This window comes from Mytilus galloprovincialis, chromosome 8 (assembly GCF_965363235.1).
Source record: "Mytilus galloprovincialis chromosome 8, xbMytGall1.hap1.1, whole genome shotgun sequence".
Classification (NCBI taxonomy): Eukaryota; Metazoa; Mollusca; class Bivalvia; order Mytilida; family Mytilidae; genus Mytilus; species Mytilus galloprovincialis.
Window position 1 is genome coordinate 30,873,564 of NC_134845.1, and position 21,931 is coordinate 30,895,494.

Genomic DNA, 21,931 nt, shown 5'->3' on the forward strand with positions numbered 1-21,931 from the left:
GTATTCGGACGACGACGCAGGACGACGACGCCAACTTGATAGCAATATACGACCAAAAAATTAAAATTTTTGCGGCCGTATAAAAACATTTTTAATTAACTGTAATTTATAAACTTTTATCTATACATTTTTGTTTCAATAGTCAAATATTTGCTTTCCCCTTTACCATGACCACAAATATGGCAGTATCAGAATAGCAATTCTTTTGAAAAAACAAAAATAGAACTCAAGTGACACAGAAGGCTCAGTTGTTTCTGCTAAAGTGACATCCATCATTTTACCCTTGTTTTAAGTAATTGATGATTTATTATCAGTGATAAGGTAGTAGATTGATGAATATCTCGTGTCTACACTTAAAAACTACCAATGTACATTAGTAAATGTTATTTTTTTTTACACCTAACAGTTCTTAGTGGGAAAAAGCAATAAACAGACATTTGACAAATTTCTTTAATCAAAATAACTATACAAATGATAACAGTTTTTAACTATATTTATATCTTTAATAAAGGCAACAGTAAGATATTGGGAGAATGTATTGACCAAAAACAATAAAGAAGTAGTTCCAATTTTGTAATTCCTGTACATGATATATGTATTCATTAGGTATGGTTGCCCCTTTTTATTATGAACTCTATCAAACACTCTCTTGTTCTCTCTTTTATATAAATTGAATAGTCATAAAAATAATAAATACATCACAAAATACTCAGCAGCAGGAGTTTTTTCTCAACAAAACATACTATGAAGTGATCATTATTTTTTACAAGTGAATTTCTTGAAAAAAATCTTCAAATGCACATAAAACATGTGCCAGACATAATCTTATTCTGAAAGTTTCAACAAAAAAGGAAAACAGAACGTTTTTATTCAGGCAACATGTGCCAGACATAATTCAATTCTGAAAGCCTTAACAAAAAATGGAAAACAGAACGTTTTTATTCAGGCAGCATGTGCCAGACATAATTTTTATCTGTTTCCTGTATGTTCCTCCATTAATTGTAAACCACTACCCATAGGGTACAATTATAAAAACTGTATACATAATGGAACATTCCCTTATATAGTAATTTACTAAAGCAATTCTTACTTAAACTGATTAATTAGGCACTTTACGCCGCATCATATATATACAGATGTTCTTGCAAAAGTATATACAGTACTTTAATTAGTTTGTATAATTATCAATATATGTTTATATCAGCCGTTCTTATAAGAATCAGGCAATTTAGAAGCCTATCTAAACATGACAGAATAAAACCCAACATAATTATCCTATTTTGAAGTTTCCCTCCTCCAAAGTTTAAAATGGTAGGTCTTTGGTGTCTGTGAATCAGGTATTTCAAGAAATCTCAAGATAACTTTCAGTTAAAATGATAGCAAATTACAGAGTTAACTCCCCATAATTGGTAATTTGTAGTTCATTTCAACCAAATTATATCTTGAAATTCTAGAACAGGAAGAAAACTGTTGTTATATGTTATATATTAATCATTATACATTTTGAACTCAAATCAATGTAAACTTGAGTGGGTTTTTGTTTGTCATGTTTTCACCACTTCCTGATTCTTAGCGGCTTTACACTTAAATTAACAGAACAAAACTTCAATATAGAAATTCTTCTATGTAGGTGGAACATGTATAGATGTTAAATTAAGAACTGCATAAAACTGAGAAGTTCTCAATGTTCATGCAATAACATGAAAATAACAGCAACTTTCCATTAAATCAGACAAAGACAAAAATCTAAACAATTAAGGGAAGCTAAATTGCTGTACTGGCTTTATGCTGTCTTGCTTTCAATTACTTTTGTCTCATTTACAAAGACATACATAAATTGATCAGTGTAATAGTATGGCACATATTATGGTTAGTCAATAAAGATTTTGTTCATAATGGTTTATCATTATCTTACATTAACTGGTGTAAATTTACACAACCTCTACAGTGTGCATTGCATGGGACGGTATTACTTATCATAAGGTTGAGCATTATTGAAAGCCTTCGTCTGACTTTGAGATGAATTAAGGGATAAAAGTGGTTTTAATTTGCATTTGGTTTTGTCAAGTGCTAATAGTTTTTTCTGTCATGAGTTTATGGAACAAATCCCTTTTTTTTCAGAAATAATTAAATCTTACCGACCAAAAGTTATAATCATTCCTCTTTTTGTTTTTGTTTCTTTAAGTCATCTAATATTGTTGTTAGAATCTGCCTACTACAAATGTACTTTATAATAAGTAATTATGACGAGATTAGTGGCTATTGGTGGCAAATGTAAGTGTTTTTAACAAAAATATACCATAATACTACAATAAAAAAATACAATGAGTGATTTCTTAGTTTCTATATTTACAACATGTATTTTCATTTTAACAGTGTGATGGCTATTTAAACAAGGCATATACATTTTTTATTCATAATAATTATGCTATCACATCTTTGTAATCATTGCAAACATGAGGTGATCAAATCAGTATATTGGTGCTTGAAATTTATATGGCTAAATGGACAACTTCACTGTCATATGACTGTCATACACACCAAATTATATAAACATCTTTGCATTATAAAAAGAATCAATGAAAAAAATGTTGCCATATTGGCAGCAGTAAACTGGTTAAAAAGCAAATAAAAGCATGAAAAGGCACTGAAAACAGTTCCTTCTCTTTTTTAAACTGTAATGACAGGAGATTTGTCTATTGTTGTAGGTACCAAATTATGTACATTAACATGATTAACATGATTAAGGAAAAATTGTATTGTTTGTGGATATTTGATTTCCTGATTTCAGCATTAAGCATGTTAAGTCTGCACAAACGCCAATAGAAAATTAGTACTTGGTTGAACATTTCAATTTATGGTAAGCATAAAGCCACAAAAATTAAGATCCCTCCATTAATAATGAATGTTCTGTACATACAATGTAATATAGATATAAGAAGATGTGGTATGAGTACCAATGAGACAACTCTCCTTTCACTGTATAAAAATCTAATGAAGGGTCAGAATTTTCACCAAGGGTTGTAATATATAATATTACAGCATGATAAAGCATCAATTTATCAAAGTCCATGTTTAGCAATTACTGAGTTAGCTGCCATATTGTGCTTTGAAACAAAGAAGAATTTGAATGTTTGGCCCCTCCTTTCTTTAGATGACTGTCTTGAGTGAGGCTACCTGAAACCCTCTGACACAAAGGTAGGTCTCTCTATACTATGTAACAATACAGAATGTACTATTTTACTGAAATATTGCCCCTAAGGTAGCATAATAGTTTCAGAGATGATGCAAGTTTGCCTATCATTCTTTGTTTAGTTTAAAACGAGTATAGTGTGACTAATATGGCCCACCCACATATGTCGTCAGGCTTAAAACAAAGATTTCTAATTGATTCCTTTGTGATTGTCAATAAATGTTGCAGATCAATGATCGTTTCATTGCCATCATCGGGGAATATTATGTTCTATTTAACTCAATCATTCCTTTAAAGAAAAACATGCATACATATGATATCACATTAAAAATTAAATATAACAGGACAATCCTGTTTAACACATTACCGGTTGGTGCATTCAATACAAATATTTCCTAAAAGGGGTTAAAGGCAATCTCTTGATTTAAGGTTTAATATAATCTTAATGAAATTTCATACATTCAAGAGTATTTTTTTCTTTATGAATGTCAAAAGTAAAATTTCAGAGGGGGAAATAAAAGATATTCATAATCAAATTTTATTTTTTTAACATATTTAAAGGAAACTCAGATTAAACAATTGAAAACAGACTTTTTTTTTAAATTCTTTAAAAATGAATACAATAATTTAGGTTCTGCATCACAATTCAACCCTTTTGAGAAAAACCTGTACATCTTTTTATCTGTCAGAAAAGAAACCTTCAGTAAATGAGAGAAAAACATTTGAGCACTATTTTTTGTCAAGAAATTGTAATTTTGCAGTAACTTCTTGGTTAGTCTTTTCTATAATGGCTTTGACCTTCAGTTCAGTTCCACCAAATATCAACTGAACTTTGACCTGCCTGTCAAGTCCACCTGATGTGTCGGGTATTTTGACCACCATTTTACCAATATGAGTACAGCCAGAATCGGTGACATACATAGGATCATCACTATCGGTAATGTAAAACTGGAATATAATTTCCTTTTGTTCAGGTTCTACAGGATTGTAACTTCTCTCACTCTGGGCTTTATCTAGTTCTAATGTATCTCCTTTCTCAACATGAACGCTAAAAATGTCTTTGCATTTAACTTGATTGCCAATTGTTTCTTTTTTGTCTTCCCTGTGTTTTCCTCTGACAAATTTTGTCATTGTTGCTAATCCATAGGTATATTTTGCCTTACGGGCAGAAATTGCTTTAGGAAGATGTCCGAATATGACAGCCCCTTTCAGTACTGAAAGTCCTGCTTCTGCTGGGATTATCACATTCATATTTGGAAAAGCTTCTTTCACCTTTGCCTGAATCATGTGAGATTCTGAAAATCCACCAACCATGATAATGTTAGTAGTTCCCTTAACTTCAGGTTCTTTTAAAAGTTTTTTCACATGTTCAATTATATTTCCTGTTGCAATTTCAAAAAGAGTAGCAAAAAGCAAGCCACTGATTCTTAATTTGTCTGCAGTCCATGTCAGTTTTGAAGAATATGCTGTCTGGGTTAAGGCATCCTGGATAGTTTCTTCTGTTTCTTTTTCAAAGGTTTCCTTCAGAGAAACTGGTACCTTGATGGTAACTTTCTTGTTGCCATCTCCTTTGAATTCTCTTTTCTTTAGCTCAAACTCTCTGAACATGTCCACAAAATCAGCTGCATTTTCATCACAGAATTTCAAAAAGATAGGGTTGCCTATAATTTTAACGATAAGTTGCCTGAACGCTTCATCCACCTGTGTCCCTCCCCAAGCTCCACCACTAGCCTTGTAAAGCTCTATCAGTGTTTTATCTTTTTGTACCTGGTGGACAGTTATATCTACAGTTCCTCCTAAAATTTAATTATAGCATGAAATAACAAATTAAATGATGAATATTTAATATTCATTTTTTTCATGGAATTTGTTCTGCTCAGTTGTTATCTATGTTGAGTTTTGAGGACTGGTGTTCTATCTTTTGGTTGTTTTTTTCATGGAATTGGCAGTTTGATTTCTATTTATATGATTTTGATTATCCCTTCAGTATCCTCAAGCTCTCTTTTTTAATGATATTTTTAATTTACGGTGCATTACATTTGCGCGCAAAAATCATTACGTTTGCGCACAGCTTTTGATTACAACTGCGCGCATTTTTATGACAGGTAAACTCAGGTAAAATACAGGTAATAATATTTATTTATTTATAATTAGTTCAATTATTTACAAGTATAAGTACTCGTTCCGTTAGTCTTGGTCACCTACTCACCAATGTTGAGGTGGAAGTGGGATTTCGAGCAAAATAAGTCCGTTTTATTATGCACAAGCAATAAATCCTAGAAATATGTACAGATGAAAATGTTAAAATACTAAAACAAAGCTAATCTTAAAGGTAAAAGTATTGATAATTCCATTACTTTACATGTAGGTACGTGTCGAAACTCCATATTTGTGCCTTGGTGTAACTTTACAAACTAACTTAAATGAATTACTTATTTTAAAAACGATCACTATTCGTTTACATTCACTCTGAAATATTGAAATATTCGCAATGAAGTTACATGTATTAAACTACGGAGTTTCTAATGATCACTTTATAATTGGTTTCATAATTCAATATGAACAATATATAATTAGAATTAAGAAATATTTTCAAAATTAATAATTGATAGTCATATTTATTATGAAAATAAAAAAATATATAGTCAATTATAATCTAATTTCATTTTTATTTATAGTTTTACTTGAGTTTACCTGTAAAATTAATGCGCGCAAATGTAATCAAAAGTTGCACGCAAACGTAAAATATTTTAATCCCCAAATGCGCGCAAACGTAGTGCGCCCTTAATTTAAAGTGTAGATAATTTTTTCCTGAGGCATACTTTTCATTATAAAATTATCTTAAACAGCACAAGAAAAGAAAATGTAATTTCTACAACTGCTTACAGTGTGATACAATATTTCTTCTCATAACACTGTTGAATATTCAAACTCAAATTTAAACTGCTCAGAAGAGAAATTTGTAGTCTGAAATCTGTTTCTGTAATGATTTTAAGAATGAATGACTTTGTAGGAACACTTTATTAACCTTTTTCATTAATCTCCCCCCTAAAAAATCCATATAGGATGCCATAAGACATGATCACTTTTTTTTTGTGCTAACATAAAAGAATATTAATGGAAAGCAAGAAGTTTGATGTCATAATTGAATTTTGGCTACAGAAAAATTGAGCTCAAGCAAACCACACGTTTTTTTTGTGGTTTTTTTTATACATTAACCATGTTAACCTGCAGTTGGGGAAAGTATAAATAGATTTTAAAAAGAATTTTTGAGAAATTGTATCTTATATAACCCTTCATGTCCAATTTTCAATTTTGTTTCAATGCTGTTTCTATCCAATTTAAATGTTTTAAAGATATCCTAGATTTTCTATGTGTTAAGCTATTGTCTCAGTGTAAATACCATCATATGTTGTATTTTTTATAAGCTTACCTCCACAGTCAAGAACCATATATTTACTTCCTGGTTGGAAACTTTGGAATGAATGTTCTCCTTTCTCTACTGGCATGTATTTGCAAAACATAGACGCTGCTTCTGGTTCTAATGCTATCAGTAAATTGTCTTCTTTTATACCTGCCTTTAAAAGAATAACAAGAAAATATTTAGATGGGACCATTCTTTACAAATTTTGTGTTTAATGTTACCTACCCGTCTTGTAGGATGGGGCAAGTAGGTACTAAGGTTGTTTTCTTATGGCAAAAGCAAGCTATATCATTATGTACAAGATGTATTAGACAAAAAAACAACATTAGAGCATGAAATCAACTTTTAAAATATATTTGGAACAATTGAATTCATAAAATACTTGGGTAAACTGCTTTTTAGGTGAGTACATATAGGAAGGTAGGGATCTCCACAGAGGAATATTTAACGATGAAGGAACTTTCATCTTGGAAAAAAACAACCAACTGTGTGTACGGCATTGAAAGTATTTCGTTGATCCATTTTCATGTGAAAGTCTGTAAAAATAAAACCATATTATTGATGCATATGTAAGTTGATAATGGCTTTCAACTTTAGTCTGCAAAATGATATACACTGCAACATGCAAAAGATTTTTTTTGGACAAAAATTAAAGTAAACTTAATATAAAATTCAGATCTAGGTGTGAGTTTGTGTATCTTTGCAGGTTGAACAGCAGGCATTTACTTATTAAGGTTCTTCTACTATCACAGTATTTAGTTAACAGGAAGTTGATGAGTGACATATTCAAGAATGTATCATATGGTATATCATGTATATAGAAGCTTGATTTCAAATTTCATAAAGTTTTCCTTGATTTGTAGTTCCTGAGAAGAATGCTACAAAATTTCTAAGATAGCCATTATGTGTAATCTTAAACAATAAATTAGGAATTCTGGATTCCTGTGAAAATAATGAGTCCATTCCAATGTCATTATATATTTATACACCTAATTGAGGACTTTTTAACTGGCTATTGCCAAATTCCCACAAATTAAACTGCTCCATCCCCAAATTGCAGATTTTTTATTTGAGCTTCACTGATGAGTCTTTTATAGACTAAATGGGCACCAGCCTGTCATACAAAATTTTAATACTTGTATCTATGGTGCATTTATTACCAAGAAAAGGTTCTTCCAATCCTCTTTATTGGTACTCACAATTTATTCACTATATTGTATTTAAAAGTTCTGTAGTTTTGAGTTAATGTTTTATAAACAAACTATAACAGTCAGGGTACTACTTATACAAGTAATTTTTATTTACTTGAGGAAGTAAAAATAAATATACACATAAGTTATTTTGTAGGATACTTTTACAAGTGAATTTTATATTTACTTGTATAGGTAAAACAAAAATGGCTTAGTTATGTCCCTTAGACATTCAGATTTTTCACTTGTATATTAAAGTAAAAAAGTCACCCTTTCTTCTTTTTTTGAATTCTTAGGATTTCTTTGCTCTAATAGAATTTTTTAAAATTGTCTGCCCTTTGTAGATTTCTTTACTAATGTAATTTCATGAAAATCCCATTTTTTTTGTATTGTTATCTTCAGAACACTGCTCATTAACAAGTCCCCAAGGAGCAATTTTTGAAGACCTTGTACAAATACACTACAGCTCAGGTGGATTTTGCTTTGTCCACCCATCCACAGTTGGAGTGGGCATCGGGTGGGCAAAATTTCTAGCTTGTCCACTCTGTCCACCCATAGGAGAGGGCATGCAATTTCTTTTGTTAAATCTAAAGACATGCAAGTACAATCAATTGAAAAAATCAGAAAAGCATTTGTAATCAATATTTTTACAAAACAAGAGGCTCTCAAGAGCCTGAATCGCTCACCTTAATTTTTTTGGTTAAATCTTTCATCAATGATTATTTTGGCTTTTCAATTTATTTAAATGTTCTTTGAATCGTCCAGTTTTCTTAAAAAAAAAATAAAAAAAAAATAACTTTCTCTTATGTTCTATTTTAGGCATAGGAGTTATGTTTCTTGACATACAAGGAAATAAAATATAAAATTTATACTAGATACTCTGAAACTCATTTAGCCTAAGTTTGGCTGAAATTGATACAGCAGTTTCAAAGGAGAAGATTTTTAAAAGTAAGTCAACATGATGAACAAATTGTGAAAAAAAAGTCTTTAAAGGGCAATAACTCCTTAAGGGGTCAATTGACAATTTTGGTCAAATTGACTTATTTGTAGATCTTACTTTGCTTAACAATTTTGCTATTAACAGTTTATCTGTATCTATAATAATATTCAAGATAAAAACCAAAAACTGCAAAATTTCTTCAAAATCATCAATTCAGGGGCATTATACCTGAAAAACCAGTTACCCAATTCGGCTGAAAATTTCAGGACAGGTAGACCTTGACCTAATAAATTCTTTAACTTCTTGTCTTATTTGCTCTAAATGCTTGAGTTTTTGAGATATAAGCCAAAAACTGCATTTTACCCTGTGTTCTATTTTTAGCCATGACGACCATGTCTTTTGACGAAATAGAAAATAAAACACAAACTTTATTTGATACATCCTACTGATCATTCAGTTGAAGTTTGGTTGAATTTGGTTGAGTAGTTTTAGAGAAGAAGATTTTTTAAAGTTTGCAAATATGATGAACAAATTGTGAAAAATGGTCATTAAAGGACAATAACCCCTTAAGGGGTATTGACAATTTTGGTCATATTAACTTATTTGTAGATCTTACTTTGCTGATCATTTTTGCTGTTTACAGTTTATCTTTATCTATAATAATATTCAAGATAATGACCAAAAACTGTAAAATATCCTTAAAATTACCAATTAAGTGGCAGCAACCCAACAATGAGTTGTTTGATTCATCTGAAAATTTCAGGGCAGATAGATCTCCACCTGTTTAACTATTCTACCCCTGTCAGATTTGCTCTAAATGCTTTGGTTTTTGAGTTATAAGCCAAAAACTGCCTTTTACCCCTATGTTCTATTTTTAGCCATGGTGGCCATCTTGGATGGTTGGCCGGGTCACCGGACACAATTTTTAAACTAGATACCCCAATGATGATTGTGGCCAAGTTTGGTTTAATTTGGCCCAGTAGTTTCAGAGGAGAAGATTTTTGTAAAAGTTAACGACGACGACAGACGCTGGACGCCAAGTGATGAGAAAAGCTCACTTGGCCTTTTAGGCCAGGTGAGCTAAAAATTACTTGTACTGTACAAGTAGTACCCCTGACTGTATAATGACTAATTTAAGTTTTTTATAGTGTGTCTTTCTATGTTGTGATATCACACAATTGTTTCAGATAAGGGTGAAGGTTGGTACCTATTAAAATGCTTAAATCTGCTGCATTTGATTGCACCTAAGTCAGGAATCTGATTTTCATTGGTTTTTCGTTTGTTGATGTGGTTAAGTGTTTCTCATTTTTAATACAGATTTAAGGCCATTGGTTTTCCTGTTTGAATGGGTTTACACTACCAGTATTCATTTTTGGTGCCATTTATAGCTTTCTGTTCGATGTGAGCAGAGTCTCCATTTTGAATACTGTACTTTGAACTATTATGGTTTACTTTTACTAAATGTGACTTGGATGAAGAGTTGTCTCATTGGCACTTATACCACATCTACTTATATCTATGCACAAACTTCTCATATAACAATAACGCACACATTTTCATATAAAACATCAGGTTTGCCTCCCACTCATAATTCAAATTATTTGAAAACAGGAAGTATTGGTGTGACAGATCTGATAACATATCACTTATTAAATCAAGCTAATCTATATATTCATCCTGTTATTCAATTATTTTTGTTTTATAGAAAAGTGTTCAGTAGTACCAGAGAAATGTGTGTGACATTCATTAATCAATATTCAATATACTGATATATCAAAAGTATCAGCAAATAGGAAACCGGTGTCTGACAGTCTGAAAGATGCCAAAAAATCTAAATACATTAGAACTCATCATTCTTGACCTGTTAACCAAATACTTGGAATATGAAATTGTTCTATTTAGTAGTTCCTGAGATAAAATGTCTCTAAAATATATGTGTGATGTACAGACAGATAACAGCAGGTTAAAGTGATTGCTATTTGCTATATATACCCCCTTATTTTGGTGGAAGATATAATAATGTAGTATTATATCAATGGTCAAAGTCTTACTTTCTGAGCTGCTTCTCGCATAAACTGCTTAGCAGGATCATTCCATATGGCGGGAACAGTAAGAACCCATTGTATGTCATCAGCTAGAATTTCTACACTTTTGTTTAAAGTAGTTAGTAGATTATCTTTAAGATATCTTATTGCCATAGAAAATATCTTCAGTGCTGGTAATTCCTTTTTGTTGTCAAAAGTTTTCACCATAATATCTCGCTTTAAACCCTGAAAATAGAAAACAAATACATGTGGTTTACTTTCACTCATACTGTAATGGGTAATAAGCTGTCATACAGTAAAAAAGGCAGTTAATTATAACATGTTGCAGGAACAGACACATTATTTTCATGGAAATTAGGGATTTGGCATTCATTTTCTGAGGAATTTGGGGTGATTGTACGTAGAACTTGAGTGTAGAGCATATAGTGACCAAAAGTCATAAATATTAGACAAACTGAAAAGACTTTTAAAAGCACATAAATTAATTGAAACATCTCAAGATCTTAAAACAAATTTATTGATTCGATTTAATTTTCCATATTTTATTGTTTAGGTATCCAGAATATGAATACAAAATGCAGAATGCACAACAAAAATAATAAGCTGGATATGAACACAAATGTTGAAAAGTTTGGGCCAAAATGGACACAATATTCACGCTTGATACAGGTCTGAATTTGGATTGTAATTAAATTTTTGACACATAAAAGGTTCCTGACACAGAATAATTGTAGTCACAGAACTTCAAATTGGTATCACTTCAGAGAGATTCATACACTTTAGCACAAGTTATAGTCTGGAAACTACAAAAATGCTTATTTGGGCCCCTTTTCTGGCCCCTAAATTCCTAAACAGTTGGGACCATAAACCCCTAAAATCAATCCCAACCTTAATTCCTTTAGTGGTTATAAACTTGTGTTATAATTTTATTGAATTCTATTTACTTATACTAAAGTTATTATCTGGAAACCATCTGTCTTCGGACTACGCCGACCACGATGACGACAACATAATACCCATACGCCCAAAAAAAAATTTAATGACCAAAAAAATCTTAATTTTCATATAACATGTATAAAAATGTGTTTATTTTGTCTAATGACAATTACTCAATCATTGTCAATTAAGTATAGAAGCAGGTTACAGATATTTCATTGGCTATTACATAAATCTTAACTCTACAGGCAAAAATAAAATATGGGATGCTGAACTTAAAACATGTTAAAAGAAAAGTAAACAATAATCATGATAAAGAGAAGACGTTGTCTTGAGATCTGTTCCCAAGAACATTACCGAAGATGGGTCAATAGAGAATTAGACAAATAGATATGACTTGTACATTTGTATTGTTTTCATTTGTATTATTTACTTTTTTTAATGTTTACATTTGTATTGTTTACAAATGTAATGTTTACATTTTTATTGTTTACATTTTTATTTACATTTGTATTGTTTACTTTTGTAATGACTAATTTTGTATAAAATGATAGAATTATTTACCAGTGATCCATGGAGCATCATTTTAAACCTTCTGAAGTAAAACCACTCATGGTGAAGATCTTCATTGGCTAAGGCAGTGTAACGGTCCTCGGCTTCATAACCAAAGGATTCAAATTCCTGCTGTGGGTTCAGTAATATTGAAGTTGGTGTTTTTAAGGAGACCAAGCCTCTGGAAGCAGCTGTCCAATTGTGTGAGGAGATCTTACATGGATCTTTTTCAAAATCACTTCGTAATGAGAAAGCATATCCTGAATAGGTTGTTCCAAAGTCTATAGCTGCTACAAGTATTTTCCCTGATTCTGACATGATATCAAACTAATGGAGCTGAAAATATAAAATATTATCTTACTTGAATAAATATTAAACTAAAAGAAAAATGTTGGTGATTCATAATATACTTTAATTCGTGAAAAATTAACATATTAAGAGACACAAAAAATTACTGGTACACTTTTGTCTTTCATTATTTGATTTGCTAACTTCAACCTCTACGTTGATGCAAAAAATGCAGTTGATTTTAGTCCTTATACAATGTTATATGTGTTATATAATACTACAGGTATACATGTCTAAAAAATTAGTTTATAACAAGAATAAACAATACTTTGTATGCCTTAAATGTAAAATAAGGTATACATTAATTCTGAATTGATCTACATACATAAAAATACTAATAAAAAAGAATTCATCAAAGAGCAGATTGCTCTGAGGGATAGGAGTGCCAAATTGTTTTCATTGATACATGTATTAGTATCATTTTCAAAAATAATTCAACTGCACGTGTAAAATACTCGTAAAATGTAATTTATGTAATCATGGTAATCTGAATAGTTATTCAACTTTAAAAAAAGCCAATCCTCGATACAAGTGTATGAACAATGTACTTATTGTGTTTTATTTTTGTACTATCAATTCCAAGTTTACTTTCCACAGCAGTTACTGCGAGTGAGAGAAGGTATTTCATTTCGTACCTTATCACCTATTTTCCTACGTGAATTCTAGGTGGAACCCCATTCCTTACTCTTTAAATATTGAATTTCCTTTGGGTCAGTGGGCATGACTCCTTTCCATACACATTCCTCTGTTTAAATTGTGATTGGTTTTAATATAATACGACGTCTATTGACTGAACGAGTTGATATTTCTCAACGTATCGTCATTAGACGAAAGTTACTTACGGAAGGGAGACAACTCAAAGCGATAATATGGAAGACTCCATTTTGGCTGAAGGGGTGTTCTAGTTACACCTTTACGTTGTGGACTACATTTATTTTAATTTAAATGATGCATATGATTTAAAATTATGCAACAACAATAACCCTCAATAGCAGACAGACATAGAAAGTATCTCGTGAGTTTCATATTAATCAATGGAGTGGGGAATCCAGAGCAACCATTCAATCTGATACCCCTTCAAGTCAAGAAAACTATACGCATGCGCATACTTACCTAAACAAACCCTAGACTTGTGATTTGTAGCAAGGACGTATATTAAATGTTAATCAAACTACCTCCAGTTCTTTATGGAAGTACAATATCATAACGGTGACATATAAGAAAACTCCACTTCAGTTCTTATATGACAGAAATAGATTTATCGATCGGAATTCAGAGAACTCTCGCATGTTATCAAAACGGGGGAATTCCCTCTGATGTGTTTCTAAATTTATAAAAACACTAAATATAAATACTGCTTAATTCTGATTTTCCGTGTTGTTGAAAACACGCATACAAGTCAAGGGAAATATTGAAACATGAAGATAATGAAAAGATTATTATAGGACAGTTGTTTAAATTCAATTCTTTTGTTTTTTATACCATTTAAAGCAAGACAATCTCAAGAATCTGAGATGTTCCTTGATGTTTAGAATATAACGGTTGACGTGAGGGCATGGCCCTGAGTCAATGGTATAAGTCTACAGATTGCTTAAAAGCAATCGTATCCCAAAAATAATTGAGTTTCAATATATACTTTTTAATGTTGGTGACCATTTAGTATTGTTTTAAATTTTGTACAGTATCAGATGTTATAAAAAGAGTGCACACACTGACATGTCTTGCCTTCTTTTCTAATCATTGATGATGTTGATATTATGATGATAGTCCTAAATATAAAGAGATTACGCTGAAAATAACTACATGTATAACTCTTCTTTTTTTTTTTACAAAGCTACATGGTGGTATCATGAAATTAAATATCTAGTTTGGATGGTATACAAATGTACAAATCTACCTAGAGAATATCATTTTTCTTTAGTGTTCCCTGTGTTTGGATGTGTCTTTACCAAAAACTTTTGTTCGTGGCCAAACATGACAAAATTTGTACAAACAAAAATCTAGATCATTAGTGTGTAACTATTTGAAATCTGTTGTTTTATTTCTTTGCAATACTCACCCAGTAACAGTCGAATTATTCACTTACAAATAAAACTCTCACAATAATTTCTGTATTTACAGTATATTCTCACTTTCTTGTGATGCAATTTCATCATTTTACAACAACGTAATATTTGTTGTATGACACCAGCAGATCACATGCGAGATAAGTTTAATTTGACTGGGTATTGGATTGCAACCAACGATATATATGAGGGGGGATAGGAGGGGTCCTGATCCCGAAATCCCGGACTTAAAAAAACGAAATCCCGAGGTCCCGAATTTAAATAAAGTAAATCCCGACGTCCCGAAATCCGAAAAAAATGATTCCCGGATCCCGAAAGGGTCAATCCCGAAATCCCGAGCTTAAAAACGCCCGATCCCGAAGTCCCGATAAAGGTCCTATCCCCCCTCATATATAGCGAGATAAACACAGAAGTGCATTAACTATTTAATACAGTGTCTATAAATCATAACACTTTACACAAGTTGGCCAGTTATCCATGTCATCAGTTAGGGGACAACCATTTTTAAAAGGGCATTTTTGTAAATTAGGATGATTAAAATAGTACTAGTCCTAAACAAACAAAAAAGGATGTGTGTTTACTGTCACATGTTGAAAAAAACCCAGGTTCGGTAGGGATTTAAAAAAAATTTAATATTTTTTACATTGAGTCTATCATGTCTATGGGAGCAACATTGTGACTTTAACAGCTTAATCAAAAACGGCCCAAAAAACTTTAGGGTAGGGGATAAAAATTAGTCTGTTTGTTTTGTTCACGCATCGGTGACAATATAATGGAATTTGATACGACTGTCATACAAGTGAGAGGTTTAGCTAGCTATAAAACCAGGTTCAATCCACCATTTTCTACATTTGAAAATGCCTGTACCAAGTCAGGAATATGACAGTTCTTGTCCATTCGTTTTTGATGCGTTTTGTTATTTGATTTTGCCATGTGATTATGGACTTTCCGAATTGATTTTCCTCTGAGTTCAGTATTTTTGTGATTTTACTTTTTAAGGTAGTTAGGGGTACAGTAAACGCATACTTTTTTTTTGATTGGCAACACCTGATGTGGATGGCATTTTTGAAGATGACATATTTTATAAATTTGTTTGAGTTCTGTCTAGAAGAAAGACTTAACATGATTTATATACAAATGTGACTTTCAGTATTTTTGTGCATTTTCTTCAATGTTTTTTTTTTTATTATTATATTTTGTGGTGCATGGGGTAAATTTATTAAAAGACAGCTACATATATTTATTTTATCCACACAAAATCATACATTGGAATCAATTGCCACCAATTAAACCAAAAATTATTTGATGCAGTACAGCTAGTACAGGTTTAGAAGACCATGATACCAGCATCTGCTCTGTTCATTTATGACAGGATATATACTACCTTTCATTAGAAGATCGTTACTTAGTCAGCTGTAAAAGGTTGAGCTATTAAGGAAGTCCTTCTTTAGCCTAGTTTGTTAACTCTTTCCTTGTGACAGTAACACAGACACCCCAGATTCAAGTTCCACAGGCGACAAAGTGATAAAATTAGTAAATAAATCATGCTCTCCCAACATATAGGGCCCAACTAACTATCCAATGGTTATAGTTTTCTAGCCTCAGTATGTGTTGTACGAGTCCTAATTGTATGATGACTCTTAATGTGGGGGAAGTGTGACGGGCTAGTCACAGAGGTCCAAGGTTTGACAATGTTTGAGTTGTGGAGGAGACAAAGTGATTTTAGTTTAAACATATTTGTTTATAGTGGATTGGGAAACAAGTTTTGCAACTTATATTAATCCCTTTTCCCTTAGCCAAAGTGATTTTGCAATAGAATAATGCTCTCTAGTCATAGGCACTAGTTTCTGTCAATGGAGGTTCACGGATGTTTTGTACGATTGTGGATGGTAAACCCCCCATTGACAGAAACCAGCGCCTCACACACAGGCACTTGTTTCTATCCATTGGAAGACCCACTATCAACGTATATTTACGAGTAAATATACGTTGATAGTGGGTCTTCCAATGGATAGAAACACTATCAAAGTATGATCACGTATAGTTACAAGTATAAAATATACGTTGATATATAGTGGGTCTTCCAATGGATAAAAACAAGTGCCTGTGGCCTCACACCCTGTCTCTGGTTACACATTATAAAAAAAATCTAGTCTCTTTATAATTTCTATGGTTATCAAATAACTTATTAATTGAAGGATTTCTAGAACATGTAGAAACGAAGACGACACTCAGTTTCTCAAAGGGGGAAACACATTAAAAGTGAAAGTAGATACATTTTAAGAATTTCTAAGTCCTTACCTATTTTTAAAGAATGAACCATTCAATATGTTTAATAATCACTGCGAACAAGATCTTCTTAAACAGAAGTAGTAAATATTCAATAGTTTTGAAAACATTTCTGTAGTGCGATTACAAATACTTAGAATTTCATGACCTTTCAACCCATGTGGAAAAGAGGCGCCAACAGGATACCAGAATGTTGTTATATGATTCTTTTTGCGTTATTGTGATATTAATTAAAACTTATGAAGTAATTACTTTGTTAGAAATTGTTTTTGTTCTGTTAAAAATATGATGGTGGGTTGTTTGTCCGTTTTTCTCACGTTACTTTCATTTTAATGGACATTGTAATTGACAAGTATTTTCGGAAAGGAAAGGTTAACTTTTGCGTACGCTAAAGTATGGAAAGTCATTTTAACAAAACTGAGTAATAACAGTTAGAAAGAAAATATAGAAACTAAGTTCTAACTGGTTGATATAATGTAAAATATTTAAACGACTCGAATAAAAAAAATAATGTAATGCAAACCATCAGAAACATAGATTTTCACAAGTCAAAGCCGCTTGAACTGAAATTTAAACTGAAAACCAGTATCAGATTTTCACTGAGCACACTTGTTTTGAGTGTCACAGTATAAATATAAAAAGGAAATATAACATGAATGCATTAGTGACAACTACATATATATCAAGACAAAGAAAAGGGATGGAAACAATGCTTTACTCTTAAAAATCTTTTGTTGAAAAAAAAAAATCGGTTTATAAAGTTACTGTTGACTGAAGTTGCATTGTTGGAAATACTTATGATCAACCAAGTGCCGTTTCCATGAATTGGTCCTGAAGAAGTAAATATATAAACTGTGACTCATAACAATAATGAGAGAGACTGCAAAAAAAAAAACCCCTCACTATTTGTCGCAATTGAACTGATATCAATCACATGACGGAAAAAATGGTATCATGCTTACATGTCCAGAAAACTGGAGTAGCCGATACTTAATGATTGTTTTACATACCTTGTTGTTCTCATTTGTGCCAATTGTAAAAGATAAGAATATCTGAATTTATATCTTTGGTTTTATTTATAAATGAAGTCTGATAAAACAGGCGGGGGAAATTTGGTAAGTATCCAAGGCTATTGTTCTAATCCCTCTAATATGTAGGTCATGTATTTTGCATTGACTTACAGTTCTATTTGCGTATGGGCATAACATACAAATCGTAATGCCTGTCTTGATTCTTTTTTGTAAACGACCGTATCGGTGATAGCCGCATCAAAATCTTTTTTTAAACAAAAGTAAGAAAAAAAAGAAGGTTAATGTCACTTGCAAGGCATTCGTTTGCCAGTTACAGTACCGATGTAATCTTGAGAATATTTTGTTTTTACTTACTACTTGAACAACACAAAGGGTGACACATGCATTGCAGGATCTGATTACGCTTCTGGAGCACATGAGATCACGCTCAGATTTAGGTGGGGTTCATGTTGTTCAGTCTTAAGTTTTCTATGTTATGTTTTGTGTACTATTATGCCCCACCTACGATAGTAGAGGGGCATTATGTTTTCTGGTCTGTGCGTCCGTTCGTCCGTCCGTCCGTCCGTCCGTCCGTTCGTCTGTCCCGCTTCAGGTTAAAGTTTTTGGTCAAGGTAGTTTTTGACGAAGTTGAAGTCCAATCGACTTCAAACTTAGTATACATGTTCCCTATGATATGATCTTTTTAATTTTAATGCCAAATTAAAGGGTTTACCCCAATTTCACGGTCCACTGAACATAGAAAATGATAGTGCGAGTGGGGCATTCGTGTACTGGGGACACATTCTTGTTTTTGCTTATGTTTTACTAGGCCTTTTTAACCATGGCGTTGCCAGTTTATTTTCGACTGATAAGTGATATATTTAAATTTCTAAACTTAGAATATCTATTTGTTAACCAGTCAAACTTTAAACAAACCCATATTCTAAAAAAAGTAAAAACATCTTTAACTATTAAATTTAAAGAAAGCTGGTTAGCTAGTTTAGAAAGCAATTCTGGGAAGTGTACTAATTTACAATCTGGCAATAAATTAAGAACTTACAGAAAATTTAAAAATATTTTTATGTTTGAACCATATTTAAAAATGAATTCAAAAAAAGACAGGCAAATAATCACAAGATTTAGAACTAGTTGTCATGATCTTGAAATCGAAAGAGGGAGGTATATTGGAATTAAAGCTGAAGACAGAAAGTGTAAGCTATGTAAGAACGCAGTTGAAGACGAACTACATTTTCTTTTAAAATGTCCTGTTCTAAAAGATACTCGATCTCAACATCTATCTAATTTAAATTCTAAATTCAAATATTTTTCAAAATTATCTGATGAAATGAAATTTGTTTGGATTCTTTCATCTGAAGATTTGTTTGTTACTTCAAACTTATCTAATTTATTGCACTCCCTTTTTGAAGAACGAAAGAAAATTAAAGAAAATATTGTTGTTTGAAAAAAAAAAAAAAAATATAAGAAAAATATATATAGAATCTATATATATATAGGAAATAAAATTGATCAGGAGTTGTCTCCCATAGACCTAGAACTATCCTAAAGATTTATGTAATTTCTCCAGGTCACAGTGGCACCCATAACAACTATGTTTTGTCAATAACTTGGTTTATATCAGGTTAATTAGTGTAAATGTGTATTCATGTGGTTTTTTGTTTAAATGTACTTTAATCATTCTAATCATTTTCTGTGCTTTATTTTGTAATTCATTTGATTGTTTAGCTCAAATTTTGGGCACCATAATTGGTTAATAAAAATTATCTTATCTTATCTTATCCTGCCCCAATGGTATCGTTAGCTTTTCTTTTACATACACAATGCACATATATCTAAAAGAGAGAATCATATAAGGTTATTTACTGCCAAAAAATATTTTACAGTAAAGAAATACATGTATTAAATAAAAATATGAGATGGATAAAAGGTTCTTATTTTTTCTTTCAGCAATACATCTAAACGGCATATATATATATTTATATTTTGTCATTTGCCACAAGTTTATTGTTTTCTGTTCAGTATTAAATTAAGCTGTTGTCTGTTCTATGGTCGGGTTGTTGTCTTTTTGACACATTTCCCATTCCCATTCTCAATTTTAAAGATCCATTTTGTTACATCTTGTGATAAATTCATTTGGCAATCGTCAATGACAGTCAGCAGGGGTTAAGAACATCAGTAATTGTTGTTCGACCTGTTAGTTAAATGCATTTTGTTAAAATATACTTTTTCACTTTTTTTTGTCTTTTGGAAAATGTTGTTTGTGCTGTATTTAGACCCCTCTACAAAGAAATTTGTTTTACATGCACACGTATAAAAATTGCGGTTTTTATCCAACGCAATCATAGGTTAGAACGTTGTTTTCAATTTAGACTTGTTTATATTTTGTATCTATATATATAGAGAGAGATCTAATATTGTTGGGCGTTTGAACCAGTGACGACTCTGTGACAGATTTTATCCATCGGATCACAGCAGTGATGGTGATACATTTGTACAAGGTTGAACATACATTCTGCATGTATATATACATATACATATGTTATCGAGTGTGTTACTATAGTATATTTTTTACTAAACAAATTATCCAATACTATCATATTGGGTAAATTACTTTTATTTAATGTATAAAACGGAGAATGGGATACGATTTTTGTTTTCTTGCTAATGTACGTAACAAAATAGATAAATTAATTGTATACACATTTTTGAATAACAATAAGACATACATGTACATCTATCTCACCATCTACATGCATAAAGGAAATAAGTGAAATTATGAGAAAAAAATCCCTATTCAAAAAGAATGCTTTGTCAGAAGATAAAAGCTCATTTGATTTCTCCATTTACAAGCAAGGTTTCATAAATATAGTGCATAACTGCATTGACATTTGCTTGTTTCAATTATTATCTTTGACTATCTAAGATGACAAACGTCTCCTATACAACCTTAAATCAAAGTTAAAGCGAAATTCCTTGATGGTTTTTGTTTTGCTTGTTAAAATAAATTGAGATTATAAAACATTTCTAGCTTCTTATATTCAAATATAACTTAATTAGCTCAAAATTGTAATAAAAATAAACAACCGATAACGTACATGAAACGTGGACACACACAAAAATTTCTACGATCGGAATTTATAAAAGAAAACAGTTTGAAAAATATCTCTGTACTCGTTTTGCGAAGTGTGTTTCCTGTGATTTCTCGATCCCAAAATTATTTCAGGTCAATTGATAAAAAAAAAAGATAAAAACATTGTTTGCATATCTAATATAACTTGTAAGTCACATAATTATTCAGTATCATATAGATAATCTTATGACGAAGATAAAAGAAATATGAAGTATATTGTTGAAAGATATCAGGGTATTTTACGAAAAATTAAAAAGAAAATACAAATTTCATGTTGATATAATACATGTATAATATGTCAATATAAGAGGTAGCTAGTCATGCTGTTGCTGTTATTTGATATATATAAATATGTCTCTTTGACGCATTTCCCATTTCCATTCTCAATTTTATTTAAAACAAAAAGTTAGATTACATATCGTTATTTTGTTTCTTCATAGATGTTTTCAATCAATTCAATGAAACACAATGACTGTTTACTTTTTAGTATGTCATTAATTGAAAGGCACACAGAGTACAGAGAAGGTCTCGTTCACACTGCCCGTGTGAACAAAAATGTTTTGTGTACACAAGTCTACTCTTTGAAATTAAAACTTATCAATTAAATATTGACGACATTGACATACATTCAAATTCTATTAAATAACATCTTTCTTTTTTCAAACCGGTTTAAGCCTCAGCGTGAATTTGGCGCATATAAGATATGAATACATGAAATTTATTAACCTGGATCGCTTCTGATTACCTATATTATTAGCGCTATCAGTTAAACAGTTTTATCAAATAATGT

General features: G+C 31.3%; 1 protein-coding gene across 2 annotated transcripts; it reads right to left on the reverse strand.

The window, feature by feature from the left end:
- Positions 1–436: 436 nt before the first annotated feature.
- On the reverse strand, positions 437–17,254 carry LOC143085549 (heat shock 70 kDa protein 12B-like). Of its 2 annotated transcripts, none has more exons than XM_076261975.1 (5): positions 17,236–17,254; positions 12,293–12,616; positions 10,799–11,017; positions 6,627–6,771; positions 437–4,989 (listed from the first exon to the last, which is right to left on the reverse strand). In XM_076261975.1, the coding sequence occupies exons 2-5, from the start codon at positions 12,596–12,598 to the stop codon at positions 3,923–3,925; spliced, it is 1,737 nt and encodes a 578-aa protein (XP_076118090.1). In that variant the 5' UTR covers positions 12,599–12,616; positions 17,236–17,254; the 3' UTR covers positions 437–3,922. The 2 variants fall into 2 exon arrangements, with proteins under 2 accessions (XP_076118090.1, XP_076118089.1); XM_076261974.1 differs by lacking the exon at positions 17,236–17,254 and adding an exon at positions 16,996–17,145.
- Between the last annotated feature and the right edge of the window lie 4,677 nt (positions 17,255–21,931).

Coding starts and splice junctions, on each gene's coding strand:
- LOC143085549 (XM_076261975.1), bottom strand. CDS start 12,598: ATGTCAGAATCAGGGAAAATACTTGTAGCAGCTATAGACTTTGGAACA. Junction 11,018..12,292: donor TGATGCTCCATGGATCACTG/GTAAATAATTCT, acceptor TTCTATTTTCAG/GGTTTAAAGCGAGATATTAT. Junction 6,772..10,798: donor TGCGAGAAGCAGCTCAGAAA/GTAAGACTTTGA, acceptor ATTCTTTTAAAG/GCAGGTATAAAAGAAGACAA.